At 35.3% G+C, this 17,175-nt stretch overlaps 1 protein-coding gene across 5 annotated transcripts in view; it reads left to right on the top strand.

Annotated features, from left to right (window-relative positions):
* Window positions 1-17,175, top strand: part of LOC128021110 (neurotrimin) — a 309,825-nt gene that overhangs the window by 284,288 nt on the left and 8,362 nt on the right. For all 5 annotated transcript variants that reach the window (XM_052608049.1, XM_052608048.1, XM_052608051.1 and 2 more), the window contains 2 exons: window positions 10,004-10,129; window positions 16,845-16,976. In XM_052608049.1, the coding sequence (XP_052464009.1) occupies window positions 10,004-10,129; window positions 16,845-16,976 (258 nt within the window). The remainder of the gene's footprint in view (window positions 1-10,003; window positions 10,130-16,844; window positions 16,977-17,175) is intronic.

Below are 17,175 nucleotides of genomic sequence, written 5' to 3'. Positions count from 1 at the left end.
ATGTTTGATTCTTTTTTAGTCTCTCTTCAACCAGTCTTTTTATCTGCCTATCTGCCTGTCTCTCTCTAATACCATAACACATTATCATCTAAATGTTATTTAAATGAAAACACCTTGATTTCAGCCTCAAAATATGAAGTGATCTGTATTTCCTGTTTTTCCGCACAACCATTAATTTATGTTCTCCGGCACATCGTGTCAGCGTGGGAGGGAACTGTGCTATGATCATGTTTGCAGAGGCGAACCGTGTTAACACCAAAACTAATTCATGCTAATCAAAATAGCTGTGCTCCAGAGGTCTTACTCAGAATACCAGGCAAACCATCATGTTTCACTGCCTCCATGTAGTTGTTGATGTATAATAAGTTCAAGGAGAAACAAAACCAACTCCTCCTAATCTTCATAAAGCTGGTCTGAGCTGCCACTGCCATTCACATTTATGAGGGGAAAAAACTGCAGTTGCCTCGCGGCTGTTGGTTGCAATGGCTCTCTCAGAATGTCTTCCTGCTGATGTAGCATGTCAGACACACTCACCATAGCATCTTTTTTTTTTTTGGAGAAAATCTGTTAGTCTCTGCTTGATGTCATTATAGATTGGTTACTTTCCTTTTTTAATGGATAAATTCATCACTAACTTAGATTATCCTTGCCAAATGCTACCAAATATGAAGTGTGAATTTTATTCTTCTTCATTTTGGAATACTTTCCCTATCCCTGCATAAAATGCACAGACAGCTGTAAGTAAATTTGGGGATTTCAAGAGTTTCCCGACCAGCATGACAACAGCAACTCTTTTTCAACCAAAAAAAAAAAAGGGTTTTAGGGTTTAGGACTGTCTGTTTGCTTGACCATTAACATAATGTTGCGTGATTTGATAAAAAATCTTATCAATATATGGGTCATTTTATTTCTTGTTATTGATATCACAATTTTTGTCAGCTATTTCGATATCATATAAAACAAAATTACACTTGACTTATTAACCTAAGTTAAAAATGTTCCCTAGCTTACTGAAAACAAGTAAATAATCAGTAAAATAAATAAAAATAAATGGAATAATTAGGAGCTATAGGGAAAATAATTATAATAGACTTTAAAAGTTTTTCAAGAAGGTCTATGTAGTAAATAAAAAATGAGAAATACTGAAGAAAATGAATGCTATTAAATATAAAAAAGATTCTAAACTATGGATTTGATTCTTATTTAAACTGCAAAGGTTAAGTTTTAATTTGTTTGACTGACATGGAGGACACAGAGAGCTGAAGCTATATTAGGCTACTGTCACTTTAATATACTGATGCACATCTGATTTGTTTTTTAATATTTGCAGTCATTTAGTCATAACCAACTATGTATGAATACTTCCCAAGACAGGAATTTTGACATTTTTGTGTGTTTGAGACCATTTAAGCACAAGACTTAGTCTGCCTTTTCTTGAGGAACTACAATGTAGCTTGTCTGCTTTTGTCTTTATTTATTTTTTCCTGTCAGATACCTATTGGACAGGATATTATCCCAAACTGTGATGGAGAAAAACTTCATGGATCTTGGCATATCCTCCAAGGCAAGCAAAGTGCCGGGAAATGTCAAACGCTGCTTTTCTTACAATTTCCCCGTGTTTTTTTTTTTTTGTTTTTTTTTTGAGGAATGAAAATGCAGCAAATTGGTTGTATAGGACATGCAGATGAAGCAAATATTCATTCCCTGATTAAAGACTCTGCATGGTAATCAGCGCCTGAAAGAGGTCATTTTTCAAATTATCTGACATTTTCAGTGAATGCAAACATTGTTCCTGCTGCTGTGTACCAAATTTTAGTGTCTTGTGTATTCATAATGTAGATGTTTATTTTGGTCACAGAGCAAAGCCATTATATCATCTTTACATAAGAACAAGTCAAAGTCAAATGCTGTTTGTACACAACAGAATCGCAACACATGCATTGAGGCTAGTTTCACTATTGATCGTGTGCGACTATTGATCTTTAAAGAAAAAGAGTGCATTAGTATGTCGAATATTAATGTACATCAATAGAAACGAGTTATTACATGAGAACTCTAAACGTCTTGTTCAGACAGAAATCAAAAATCTCCTCAGAATAATTTTTGGAAGCACATTTAAACAGCTTTCAGACATTGTTATGCTCTGTTTCAAAAACTTTCGAGCTGCATGTGTAGGCATACAGTATGTTATTGATGCCTCCTAAAATATCTTGGTTTGTCCTAATTTCCATTTTATTTGTGCATTAACTGATGCTTTTATCTAAAGCAACATGAAAAATAAAACTTTTTTTACATTTTATTTTCAGAAAGTTGATAAAACATTTTAATAATAAAGTATTTATAAAACAATTGCTTAATATATATTTTTTTAAGTTTTATTTGACCAAATATTTCTGTTCCAATGATATTTTTAGTATGATTGATATACTATTATTTAGATACTAGATCAAATTATTTTTTTGTTTTCATTTAAATTTTAGGTAAAGTTGACTTTTGTGTGTGTGTATTGTTTTTATTTTATTATTATTATTATTATTTGTATTACAATACTGCAAATATTATTGCCTCTTATGACAGAATTATTTTCCTTATTTTTAAATAATTTAGGATGAAAACATCTAGGCTACTAAATAAATACATTTAAATGTTAATCACAGCATTAGCTTAGTAGCATCGCTACTGAAATCAAGAACACACCACGTGATGGAGAATTTCTGTTTTTGCTGACTATGTAGAGCATTTCAAATCAGTCACTTAAGTGGTTCCGTGCTTAGGGTGCTGGCTAAGTATCCACCTGCCAGTTTTTGGCAGTAGGCAGCAAAGCAACTCGGAAGGTTTTGGAACAGAGCTTTGCCACTGCTGGTCTTTAGGTTCTTGTGACAGCAACAAAACGCATATTGATTTCCTCTTCCCCAAGCTTGTCCTTCTTATCAGACAGAATGGTGACACTGCCGTGTTTATTTACAGACAAAAAAATGAAATGTGGTTTAACTGTAATATGACACATGCCTCCATCCTTGACTGTACAGCAAGAATGAAATGGTAGCATACTGGAAATATTTTTCAGCAGATAGATGTCTTATCAGCAAATTCCCTTTGCAGATTCTCTGACTCCATGCAATTTAGTTCCTTAGCCATATCTGTCCACTGGCATGGAGTAGAGCAGACGCTTTCAATTCGTTCTCCATGGGAGTTGAGCGACAGGCTCACGTGGGGGATTGACAGTGCAGTAACTAGTGAGAGCCTCATAAAGTTGAGAAATGTTCAGCTTTATTCAAATGAGAAAAGAAAAATAGAGGGTGGCAGCCAGTCGCTGTGAGGTGAAGTCAGTCTGTCATAAGAGTTTCAAAATCTGCCAATAGTGCTGGAGTTTCTGGAGTATTCAGTGCACATTGTTGCTACAGTATATTGAATACAGATTTTGAAAAATCGTTGCAGCTTGGTTAACACAAGTTACTCTATACTTTGGGCATTCAGAAGAGCTGTAATTGTGCATAAATATGATGAGGTTATTGACCATAAATTGAAAGCAGTCACTGTATGTGCTGAAGGCATGAGCGCTGCTGTGGGTTTTACAGACACACCTCCAAATCTCCAGACCACTATTGTTTTAAGCAGTATTGAGCGGGTTTCTTCCGCACCACTGGACACTTGGAGTGAGAGTTCATCTGGCTGGAATGGGGCAATTTGTTATCCTTTGTGTTTACTCGCAAATATCAACTTATTGGCTCCTAACCAGTCAAATGTGACGAAAAATAATCACATACTCATAGTTCAAAATTAAACATTTGATAATCTCAAACTCATTTATTATACACATGGTAAATCTGTGGGCATACATATCAAAGTTCAACATTATTTATATATAAATACATATATGTGTGTGATTTTGCTCGTGGCCGGTTGCACAGTGACTCCAAGTAGCCACTTTTATATATAGAAATTAAAACAGTACAGTCATAATGTTACAAAAACACACAAAATGACTAAACTTTTAACTAAAATTAAAACTAAACAACACAAATACCCCCCCCCCCCCCCACACACACACACACATATATATATATATATATATATATATATATATATATATATATATATATATATATACATATATACATATATACATATATATATACATATATATATTAGAGGTGGGCATAGTTTAATTTTTTTAATCTAGATTAATCTAACTGTGATCTTGAAATTAATCTAGATTAATCTAGATTAAAATGGTTCATTCGAATTCTGCCGAAGGCATTCAGAATATGTGTGTTACCCAAATCAAATTGACAAACAGTAAGAAGCAGTTTGAGAAGGGGATTATCAAGCTAGGTGGTGCATTAGAAAAGGGGCTCATCTCCTGTTTCCAAAATGCATCACAAAGTGCTTGAAAAAGCTGTAAACTAATTCCACGTTGCACAAGGTGCAAACAACCTTACGCCTGTTTCCCACCAATGTTTAAGTTTTTTTCAAGTTTGTAGGTGTCAAGGTACAGAAACCAAATAATTAAATGTAAAATAGCACTGGATAGTCTTCAGTGTAAAAATGAAATATACAATCAAACCTACATTTATTCAGACACCTTCAACATTTCTCACATTACAGTTTTGCTATATATATCAAACATTATATTTGGTGTCTGAATATTTTTTGGTTTGACTGTTAAAACTACAAAGTAATTCAGTCAAGAGCAGTGAGTGATTTTCATTTTAATTTTCTTGGATTAACATAACAGCAGCCAGTAGCTAAATTAGGCGCGGTCACTTTAAGAGACCATGAACGCATCCAATATAATACACATCCCATTTTTTCCTCAACTGTTTACTTTCACTTAAGAAATAACTGACAGTTTTTTCGAGCATAATTTCCAAGGTGGATATTTTGACATATTTTGTATGTATTTGTCGGCACAAGAGCAAAAATAAGCAAATTCGGTGTTGAAGCGTTTTGAGATGCTTTTCTCTGCTGAGCCCTGAACGCCAGAACACCGCGAGTACTGAATTGGGCTCTTTCACATCTTTTTGTTTGTTCAAACTGCGATTTGTATTTGTTCGTTCAGGTGCAGGAAAGACTTCGAGGAGAACTTCGCAGAAGAGCGCTCGGTTCAGTGTCGCTGTCCATGATACGCAGCTCTCTCTCTCTCCGCACCGAACACAGCGCGCGAGTAACCAGCTACTCTGTTCAGCTTCTCCGCGTCTTGTGTTTGGATGCTTTAATGTTTACATCGACAAGCGGTAAGACTTAAAAACATGTGAAAAAGATAAGCTTTCATGACGATGCGCAGTAGTGGCCGTCAACTGTCCTGAACATCTTTTTAGGCTGTCCTCAGCCAGTCGGTTATATAAAATATCAAGGTGAAAGTCATCATAGCTTGCTTAGTATAGACCCAACTCCCAACCCAACTTTGAGAATAGATTAACGGCGATATATTTTTTTTCGCCCGATAAGAGTCTCGCGTTAACTCAGCGCGTTAACTCAGCACGTTAACGCCACCACTAATATATATATATATATATATATATATATATATATATATATATATATATATATATATATATATATATATATATATATATATATACAGGTCTTGACATTATGGTATATGAGTATATTCACAATAACAAAAATGTGGCTAGTAAGAATGCTGTGTGACTAGTAACTTTGGAAAACCACTAGCCACATTGGTTAGTGAGAAAAAAAAGTTAATGTCAAGCCCTGTGTGTGTGTGTTTGTGTGTGTGTGTGTGTATACAAATATATACATAACATTTAAACTAATTGAAAATGAAAAAGTGATGCTTTGCCAACTAGAGGGAATACAATAATTAATTTAGTTTTTATTGCTGTTGTTTTGTTTTAGATAACTAGAATAACCCTGCTGTCTATATGTACACACTTTTAATTTGCTTTAATGCTTTTTTAAGTCAATAAAAAGCCTCTTAAGGGAAAATATAATTATGGCTACGATAAATGTCAGTCCTTTTATTATTTCATTCTTTTTTCATTTGGAAAATATAATTATGGCTACGATAAATGTCAGTCCTTTTATTATTTAATTCTTTTTTCATCTAAAATAATTAGTGGTGATGATTTTATGATAAGTGAAATAATCTTAACCATATTAATGGTGCTCTCGATTGCAGCTGATCATCATAATGAAGTGCTCATTACTGGATTGTTGAAAAATTCCCGGGTTGATCTGGTCTGCCAGATTTTTACCCCTTTGTTCAACTGAACCAAAACTATAATATCTGAATTTCATGATATTCTGTTTGTTTATTTTGTTTTTATAGTGTTTGTGATTTAGTTTTGCTAGGGAGATAATATTTATATTTGATCATCCATATAACGCCTTACTGAGGTTTCCCTTGTCTCAGCTAGGGAAAGCTGAGGTCAAATCTTGGGAATAGTCTTGTGATATGCCAAGTTATTTCTATTCATTTGCTCCTTCTGTCAACTGAAGATCCCTTTGAAGCTCAGAAATCTGGCATCAAAAGTAAGAGGATGGTACGACTCTATTAAAATGCAATTTAACATGCTTTAACTCATACGGATTCTGGAGAATCCAATCTGGCGGGACACACACACACACACACATCCACAAACGGCAACGTGTCTTTACTGTCTGTGCAATATAAAGAAAGAAGTCATTGTAAGCCCTTTATTGGCTTTGAAAATGGCTTTGAGTTGCATTCTGGCCATTCTTATCAGAAATATGGTTCACAAAGATACACACTATCGTTCCAAGACACAAGTCATAAACGCAGTGATAGAATCATTCCTCACTGACTGTTATTGTCATATGAAGGGTCATGTTGCCATTGTAAACAATTCTCTTATTAGCTTCATATGGTTTCTTTAGTCCCTATTACAGTTTGACAGAGCTTGTGTGCTGTGGTTTCGCTGGAAACTGCCTTTAAAGAGCTGTGTGGAGGCTCTTAATAGCGCACTGAGCTTTTCTGCTTTTCTTTTTTCAGAATGACTTTGTTTTCCATATTTAGAACAGTGAGCAAAACACATTTAACATTCTAGGCTGCAGATAATCAAATGCACCGCTCTTGCTGCTGCCTGAAGATTCAGCATTTAGCATTTAGATGAAGTTTTTAGCATTTTATTTTTAACCTACATTATGCAACTAATGAATTTCTTATAGAGTGCACAGATTCAGCAATTATCATTTCTCTAAGAAATATAATAAAGAATAAGCTGTCAGTCCTTCAAAATATTGAAACATTTAATCACAGTTAATTTTGTAATTATTGTGCTAATGTATTCAGTTCCTTTTAAAAGAAAAAAAATAATATAATTATTAGGTTAACATTTTATTTTTACAATAATTAAATAATAAGTCAACTTTCCATGCACTTCTCTGTTCAAAAGTTTGGGATCGGTATGGTTTTTTAAATTCTTTTGAAAGACCTTTCTCAGCAAGGCTAGATTTATTTGATTAAAAATACTGAAAGAAAGAAAGAAAGAAAGAAAGAAAGAAAGAAAGAAAGAAAGAAAGAAAGAGAAATTTGGTCCACAGGCCTCTTCTATATTTCTATGAATGACAATGTTGAATTTCACTATACAAATTATACAGTTTTACTTATTATTTAAACTTTTGCTCAGCATGGGGTCTGGGTTTGATTTAGAAATTAACTGTAATGTATTTTTGGACTAAACCTTGTATGTGGCTGTGCATTAGTCAGATATGACATTTGACGATGGATTACATTTTAAATCTGTATGTCTGTTAAAAGTTAATTTTGTCTTTTAGCATGTAGATTACCTATAAAGCTAACTTACATGGACTAAAAGCCACAACACTGGGATTTAGAGGCTTATTTTTCTAAGATTATTGAATTACTTTACCCTGTGTGTGACAAATTGGAGAAAATTATTAACTTGACCATATATATATATATATATATATATATATATATATATATATATATATTGTATGTACGTATGTATGTATGTATGTATGTGTGTGTATATATATATATATATATATATATATGTGTGTGTGTGTGTGTGTGTGTGTGTGTGTGTGTGTATGTATATATATATGTGTATATATGTGTATGTATATATATGTGTATGTATATATAAAACAATACATGAAGAATGTTGCTCTCTGTCACATATAAAGAGTATGTACACTTCGATTGATGTTAAATTAATTATTTATAGCCAAGTGTCTCTGGAGGAACATGTCTTTAGTTACTAAAACAGGATAAAACGGTGGTACTGCCTGGCTTTGTTGGTACCAGCTCAGACAGTGACGGCAACCTTTGTTGAGTTGTCTCAGCTTTGAAATGCAAAACCAAACCTCTTGACAGAGTACACGTGTCAAAATAACATCTGTATTCAATAGCAGAACGTAACGTTTCAACTGACACTGGTATTTTTCTGATCATACCATCAGTGCCACCTATTATTACATTTACTGAGAAGATCTCTTTTGAGCGCCTAATGATAATGCTAATTGTTTAAAGCAGCGTGCTCATACACTGTGTTTTGTTTTGTAAGGTTTCACAAAAGGGGAAATCGCGCATACGCCGCCTGAAGGCATGTATTGAATTAATTTTCAACTGAGACATTTCTGCTACTGTTCGTTGTGGATCTTAATTTACAGCTGAGGGAATTAGTTAATGGTCTCTAAAGGATTTTATTCAACCGTCACGGCAGTCAAGTCAAACATATTTTGCCGGCCATCATCGAGGCAAAAGTGCGGGATGCTCTGCAGAGATTTGAGACATTATACTGAACTGACCTTTAACTTAACTGACCTTTATGTTGCAGGGTAATTTTTATAATATGAGCCATGGCGGAGGAAAGGCTTGTAAAGGTATTGGAGGGATTCGTGGTTCTGTACTCAAAATAGTTTGTGTGAATCCTCAGGGTGCCTGTGCCGAAAACAACAGCTCAACAATCTTGATTCCTCTTAGATCCCTGCAACAAGCTGGATTTCACTTCATGAGAATATACATATTAATGTTTTCTTCAAGGTTGTTTTTAATAAACAGGAAGAAAAGAAAAGGCTGTCCACACTACTGTTAAAAAGTTTTTTGACTCAGTAAGATTTGTGGAAAACATAATGCATTTTTATAGGATTCTCTGATGAATATAAAGTTCAAAAGCATTTATTTAAAAACAAATTATTTGTGACATTAGAAATGTTTACATTTACCTTTGATGAATTTACTTACTTAATAAAAGTCTTAATTTCTTAAAATAAATAAATAGTGACCCCAAACTGATTGATAGTGTATGGAAATCAATTATGTATTCCAATGTTTTAATTATTCCATATAAATTATGATGTCCTCAACATTGTTGTAGCACCCAAAAAAAAACGAAAACATTTGATTGTTTATTTGCAAACACATATTCTCTGTGTGTTGTAGTAAATGTTTAACACTACTTTAAAAAAAAAAACACGCTAAAAGTAGGCCGTAATTTGCTCTCCTGAAGAGAGGATGTGGACACCCTATATGGCTATTCCCCCTAGGGTGACTAAATAAGGTATTTGTAACATCTTTAGTTTTGCTGAGTTGTAGACTTTTTGAGATCTGCAAGGCCCTCATAATGGCCTGAATTGTGGCTTGCTCTGCAGTCTGTTTAAATTGTGTTCAAACTGCAAAGGCAATCAATAAATCAACCTTGTGAAATGTGTCTAGTTTGCAATTGTTCAGCCCAAAATAGAAATAGTAACCAATAAATATTTTACAGATTTTTTTTCTGTAATATTTATTTGAAGTTTTCCAAACTAGGTCTAAATCAAATCAAGCACAAAACACAGAAATGTGTAATTTTATTGGAGAGGTAACTGGGTTATTAATGTTACATTTATTGAATGTTAAGTTTATGCTCTGTGGAAAAGATCCTTGATTTCTTAATTATGTTATGTCTATATTCATGATAAAGAGTATTCATTAAGTTAACCACAAGGGACATTTGATTTTTTGTTTTGTTTTGTTTAATTAAATATTAACAACTTTGATGTTTTACAGTTCCTCCAAAGATCCTGAACCTGTCAAAGGACCTTGTGGTGAATGAAGGCTCCAACGTGATGTTAATGTGCCTGGCTAATGGAAAACCAGAACCTGCCATCGGCTGGAGGATGTTATCACCTTCAGGTGAGATAGATGCTTTTATATGCAGAAAATTAAGCAAATCTTTAGTCAGTATCTTTTGCCTTCAAAATGATACCACAGTCCTCAACATCGGTCCAGTACTGCTGATCTATTTTCCCAGTACAAAGAACGCTGCACTTTTTTCCTTGATGATTTAGCGAAATACTGCATCCCACTGACATATTAAGCACGGGTGAGATAAAATATCAGGCGTCTTTTTCTCTGAGAGCTCTGTGTGTGTATTTTGACTGTTTGGGTGTGTGTGTTTGTGCATGCACCATACAAGCTGAGTGGTCCATTTTGCTTATCTTCAGGCCACATGAACAAATCAGCTCCATTTGGGCCTGTCCGCGGCTCTGTTCTGCCGTGCACCATTTCACTTAATCAGGGAAAAACTGCATTTTAATGCGCTATGATTCATGGGGTGCAATTGGACTGCTGTACCTGCTCATTCTCTTTGTGTTGTTACAAGGATCATGTAATTGAAATGTTAATGTGACATAGAAGTGCCTGCTCTGTTTATTTGTTTTAAGTGAAAGAGTTTGAGATGGGATTCGATTATGATACTGTACATTTGTCTGCTAAGAACATCAAATGCTTTTAGGAATAAAAGATCAACTGTTAGAGCAGATTCAAGTCAGAGTCTTGTTGGACCACAGGATAAACTTTTTTCCCACATCATTTATCAGGTGGGCACTGTTTATATACTTCCATTGTCAACAGATTTCAATCTTTAAAGGATAGTTTGGTTTAAAATGTAAGGAGGTAAATGTAAAGAAGATGAGGAGATGGTGGGTTGTGTTGGCATTAGTAACATTACACAGCTTATAAACACCATGCTTTTGTGCGGTTTGATCAATTTAACACTTCATTGGCTCTCAGATCTGATTTGTTTTTGTAAAAGCATGCCATAATCTTCAAAGAACTGGCAACCAGGAATCTTGATGGGACTGGAATCAGTCGGAAGCCATCCAAACGACGTGTGATACTTCATTAAGACACAGATCCCCTTGCGATAAGATCTTAATATTACGATACCACCAGAAATTGTAGTCTTGTAGAGATTTGTCTCTTCTAAAAATGTGTATTAGACATGTAGAGCATGTTGATGTCAAATGCACCTGCTCCCCTGAGCATTCGCCGTACTACAGTCATTTAGATTTACCGCAGCGTTTCCACATTGTTTCAATAAAGGGCTGAAATAAGTCTGCCAGTCACACTTAGTTCTGTAAGTACACATCTCCGACCTTTAAATGGCACTTCGCTCAAAGCCACACAGCTCTTTCTCTGGACTCTCTATATAAACCAAGAGATTTCACAATGTCGCACCCTATCTCCAGTCTCACATCACTCACATGGAAGTTTTCTCTAGATTACGATCATACAGAGTCCTTACTTTATCAAGATCCTAATCTAAAGAGGGCAGCTAGGCTTGCTACCATCCATTCTTATTAAGGAAGCATGCAAAAGCAATGTTATTTGTGCTTTAATGACTTTCTAGAGTTCACCTTCATGTGTAATATGCTGTAGTGAACACTAATAGCAACATATCATGATTTTGTCATAGAGAAAAGGTTGATGGATCATTTAATGTGGTTTAGATTGGAATATGTGACAAAATGCATTTACGTAAAAAGCGCTGAAATGTGATTTTAAGACCATTAGCAATAGAGTTTATGATGCAAAATTGCCATAATTTTGCAGAAAATGTGAAATGAGAGTGCTGCACTTTAATGCGTCTGCAGATTAGCCAAAATATTTAGCAAATGACCTCACTGAGGTCAGTGGATGTTATTGACAGACATTCCAATTCTGTGGAAATGTGCTGTTCTGCAGGCACAAATTCTGAGATTCTTTGTGGTTCTGGCTATTAACAATCTGAATTATTGATCAAACCCAGAGTTTACAACAACTAAGAACTGAATCCCAGTACAGGACCGGTTGTCCTGAATATTATAGTGAGCTCTTTTGTTTTGCTAGAACAGTACTGTATGTGCATTTCGCTGAAACTTTTGCATAACCTTACACTTCAGAATATCAGTTATGTTGTGTTTCTAAAGATCCAGATTTGCAAACTGAAAAAAATATACTTTTTGAATGATGCAATTTTACTTTCCTTTAGTGTCTTTGTCTTTTTTTTCCCACTAAAAATATTTAAACATCCATAAAATAAGATCAATTTACTTGAAAAGCAAAACTGCACAATATAATTAGATTGAATTGTTTTATTTTCTTACCATGTACAGTATATATATTTTCCTGTTGCATATAGTGATGTTTATGCTTAAAAAAATGGAAATGATGTATTTAAGTTAATTTAAGAAAAAAACAAAACATTCTATTTGTACATTGCATTGTACTAGTGTCCTTTTTCATACTGCTCACACCCTTCAGTATATGTTGGAGGATGTGGATAACAGCAAATGTTCTGCCTCTCACAAACAAAGAAAAAGTTAATTTATGCTTGAAAGAAACTATAAAGATGGGATATTAATCTTATTATCCCCTTAGGCTGTTTAATAGACATATTACACACTTGAATAAATCATTCGCAGGCTCTGCATGGTCTTTCTTTAGTTGATCAGAGCAAAACCCTTTGTTTATTTATTTTTTCAATCCCCAAAAAGGGATATTCACCCAATCCCATATTTCTCTCTTTTTGTAAATTCCAGTGAGCAAAAGATCAGAGCAAGTGGCATGTGAGTTGCATTGTGGGTATGTCAAGAGTAAATGTGTCGTTATTGTGTTACTGTGTTGTTTTTCCTTTGGGTGAGGAATAGGGTCAATAATGTTGCTAATTTATCATTGCCGCTGTTTAATCGACTTGAATAAACATTGTTTTTAATGAGCGTCTGTGTCCCAGGAGCGAAAACTCCTATTAGATCAGTGCGAATTAGGGTTTTGGCTCAGTGAAGAGCACATCGTGTGGAGCACATTCCTTGAGGTTTTTATTGAGCTGTGATTGCATTAATCCTGTTTATAACCATCTATGTAATGAGGCTTCTGTGTGTTTGGGATCGGCAGCTCATTTCAGGAACCAAATGATCCTCTTAGCGCTAGCCCTAACTGCTAATACAGTTCTACTCTGCTAAGCTCGCCTACTATTTTTCTCACTATTTCTCTCAACCTCCCCTCCTCGGTTCTGTGCTGACTCTAGTTATTATAATTTTATTTTTTTTATTTTTTTTTTGGATGAAAGGGGTTATAGATTGATATTACTCTGGTCGGTTCTGGTTATGGTGTTTCTCTCTCCTGAGCAATGGCCTCAGAGGTTTAGAAGGATGTGGATCTGTGAACTACTTTGTGGAGCTGCAGATTACCCCATGCTAATGTACTCTACTGTGTGTTTATCTTTTCATTCCTATTCAAGCTTGTATTGTCTGTCACTCAAATCAAATACAGCCCGCTGTTCCAGCTAGTCTCCATTCAAGAGGCAAATTTTCCAAAACACCCAATTTTGCACATGGATTTAAGCCGGAGAAAATAACAACAATCTAATTAAGATATTTCAGCACATTTAGAAGGTGATTAAACTGGATTGTGGGCGTTTGTTGCACTGATATATCACACACAAATGTAGCACGAACACATTTGCACCCGCTCGCTCAAACAAAAGCATATTTCGGCATTAGTTACAGATGTGGCTTTTCATTTTGCATTTTTAAGTCAAACAAAGACTCAAGGACGGAAGATTTCTGATGGCTGGAATCAAAGCAAGCCTGTCAAATGAACAGAAAACAAACAAGAATCTCAGCTGAATAAAGCCAATAAATATCTGCAGGGCATACGTGTGACGCACACTATCTGTGTTTGTTTTCCTCATGTAGATAATGCATTAAAGGTTTTGCACAGTTAAGTCTGTATTTTTATGTCAGTTGATAGACCGTTTGTTTTTAAAATGAATAAATAGGCAATTCGTCCTCAACTGACAATGCAGCATTTGGATATAAATCTCATCACAGCCGTGACTAATCAATCAATTCATTGTATCATGTACCAAAAGTTGTTAATGGGATATCTTCTGAACTGGTGTTTGGTTCACATTCAGAACAGAAGTGTAGTTAATCAGGTGGTGCGGTAATGGAGTTCCTGTCCCGCTGCTCTGGAGGGATCAGACAGAGAACCTGTCGCTCGGAAGATGGCACCTTCAGCTGTGCCTGGATTGATTCAGCACCTTGCCCAACTCTTCTTTCCTTCTCTCTGGGGTTTTGTGTGTGTATGTGTGTACAACAGCTCTGCGTTATTAGTTCCTTGCTCTCTGCTTTTCTGCAGTACTTTACACTTATACTGGTTTGCATCTTATTCTAGCCCAAACAACACTTTATTAGATAGGAAAAGCCTGTCTGAATGACATGAAACAAAACCATCTACATCTACATTTTCTGTACATCTAAATAAATAGCTTAAAATCGAATTGTAGGCCTGTCTGTGGATATCTGCATTAATTGCTTAAATAAATAGGCTATTTAGGATAAGATGACATGGCACTAACATAAAAACTTATCACAAAGTGATTAGTTCTATACAAAAGTGTCCATTGTATCAACTTGGATTGCAGTCAGATTGCAAATGGAGATTTAGAGAATCTGTTGTCATTATATTGTGCAATGTTCACCACCATCTGATAGGGCTATGACAGTCGGCATGACAACCGTGGTCTATTGCCACCGGCGGTAGTGAACGTGATGTCACACAATCTATAACAAGCATCATACAAAGCTTTGTATACAGGTGTAATAATAGTAATACTTGTTGTTTTATTGTTGTTTTATCACAAATTACCTCAAAACGCCATACAGCGTTTCCTTTAGATCATGGTTTAGATTGGCAGGTTTGAGCACAGGAAAATAGAGTTTATTCTGCATTCAGCAAATTAATTTCACATTGAGCGATGGACCTTGTTGGACACCAGATAATATTGTACATCGCCGATCTGGAGCTATCTCCATTCATATCACCTGTCTGCATTCGTACAAGTCTCTTCAAGTTCCTGTTATTGCAAACACCTGGCTGTTTAGGTTTGCATTGGTGAGGCTTTCTTCAAACTGCCCAAATACAAATGAGACAATGGTAAATGGAAGATGCTATAAAGAAATGGGGAAACACATTTTTATATATCTAATTAATATAAAACACCTTGCCACCAATGGTAGTTGGTCCATTAGTGCCGCGGTGGTATAAATCTGCCACTGTCACAGCCCTACCATGGATGTGACTGTGGAGGGCAGACTGTTTCATTTCTGTGGGTTTGGTTTCTATGTTAACAGAGTTGTTTGGCGCTTGTTCTATTTTTTATGACACCCAGTGCGATAGTTGTACCATTTCAGCTCGAGGCATTTTATTTTAACTTATAATATCACAAATCAAACCCTGCCGTACTATTGACTGACACTTATAATGCCAATGGGGGTCCATGAATAATCAAAAGTGGTTGGGTTATATAAGACATGCATAATGAATGTGCTTCAGTGGTGTATTGACGAAGAAAAAAGCCTAAGATGTCAGTCTTCAAGTGCTTCGCATTGATACAATCCTCCAAGGCAGCCGTGAAACCCAGAGCCCCGATGGAAATAAACGGTCCCATTATGTCAATCTTCCCTTTGATGGAAGACAGTCTACAATGCACCTGATGCCAAAGCACCACATTTCCTTTCTGCTGGACCAAGTATCAAATGCCAGTGGTTCGCTTTTCATCAAGCTTACCCAGTCTTTTACAACATCAGTGACATGCACTTTCTCTGGGAAACATCAAAATGAGCATCTTGAATAAAGAAGAAACTCTCCTTCTGTGGCTCACTTTGCAAAGATGTTCTAGTGCCACTAAAAAGGCTTGGATTTAATTGGCTTGTTTTTGAAGGTGTAGTTGATTGTTTGAATTCTTTTTAAACAATGCAATTGAGTAGACTTGGACGAGGTGTGTATGGTTTTGAACGGTAATGAACTTCTTTCTCCAGAGCACTCTGTTGACACTCCTCATCAGGTTAGAGGAAGTGCCTCTTTCTTTCTCGTTAACAGCCCAACTCTCCCAGGTGTAAGACACTGTCTTTCAGAGCATACTTAAGTAAATTCAGTGTGTTATTTTGCTGTCAGAAACTACATTGAGGATGATATTTATTTAAGTCAACCACGTATTACCGTTTGACGTTGAGAACTGCATCACAAGGATCCCTTTCCACCATTTTTTTTTTCCCAGTCTGGATTTCGTGAACATGAAAAGGCACCGTATATTTTAGCAGTTTGACTCCAGTGTGTATGCAAACACTTCAAAGCAGCTGCACAGAGACTGAGACTCATATTTGAATTCAATTTCACATCTCTAGTGTCGCCTTTCTCCCACAATAGGACACAAATGACTATAAATACATCAGAGCATCAGTATTTCAGGGAATATGAATTTTGAATTTTTGCAAAGAAGGGCAACAACATGTTTTACACTACAGTGTGGCTTATTGTACCCAAGCAGAGTACTTATGTCGATACTGGAAAATCAGACACTTTTCAGCTCTCCAGTGATAATGAGACGCATGCATCATGATGTGATTTACCCAAGTAACTCTTTCTTGTTCCAAGATCAAGATTCCTACCAACCATTCAAGTCATCTGTTATGGTGGATAGATGTTTTTTAAGGAAACATAGACAATCATTTTCTCTTTTGAGAGCTTTAATACAGATCATGACAGTCATATTTTAATGTTTTTTTTTTGTTGTTTTTTTCAGATGACAGCCTAAGCTCAGACAGTGAGATTCTGGAGATTCCCTTCATCAGCAGATATAGAGCAGGAGTGTACGAATGCACCGCAGCCAACGAAATTGCAGTGGACACACAGACTGTTGAACTCACAGTCAACTGTAAGTCTCTTGTGACTTTAAATATAAAATATAATATATTTTGTAATGAAATGTCTCCAAATGCTAAATAATAGCAATGCTAGTGGTTTGAACCCTACTTTATGTTTACAAATTATTTGTTTTTATCTTTTTTTTATACCTGTAAATAACTTTTTGGATTTTTTTTCTTAATAAATATAAATTGATAAATTGATTTTGT

Source organism: Carassius gibelio, chromosome A10, assembly GCF_023724105.1.
Source record: "Carassius gibelio isolate Cgi1373 ecotype wild population from Czech Republic chromosome A10, carGib1.2-hapl.c, whole genome shotgun sequence".
NCBI classification, from domain to species: domain Eukaryota; kingdom Metazoa; phylum Chordata; class Actinopteri; order Cypriniformes; family Cyprinidae; genus Carassius; species Carassius gibelio.
This window is presented reverse-complemented; position numbering and strand designations above follow the sequence as displayed.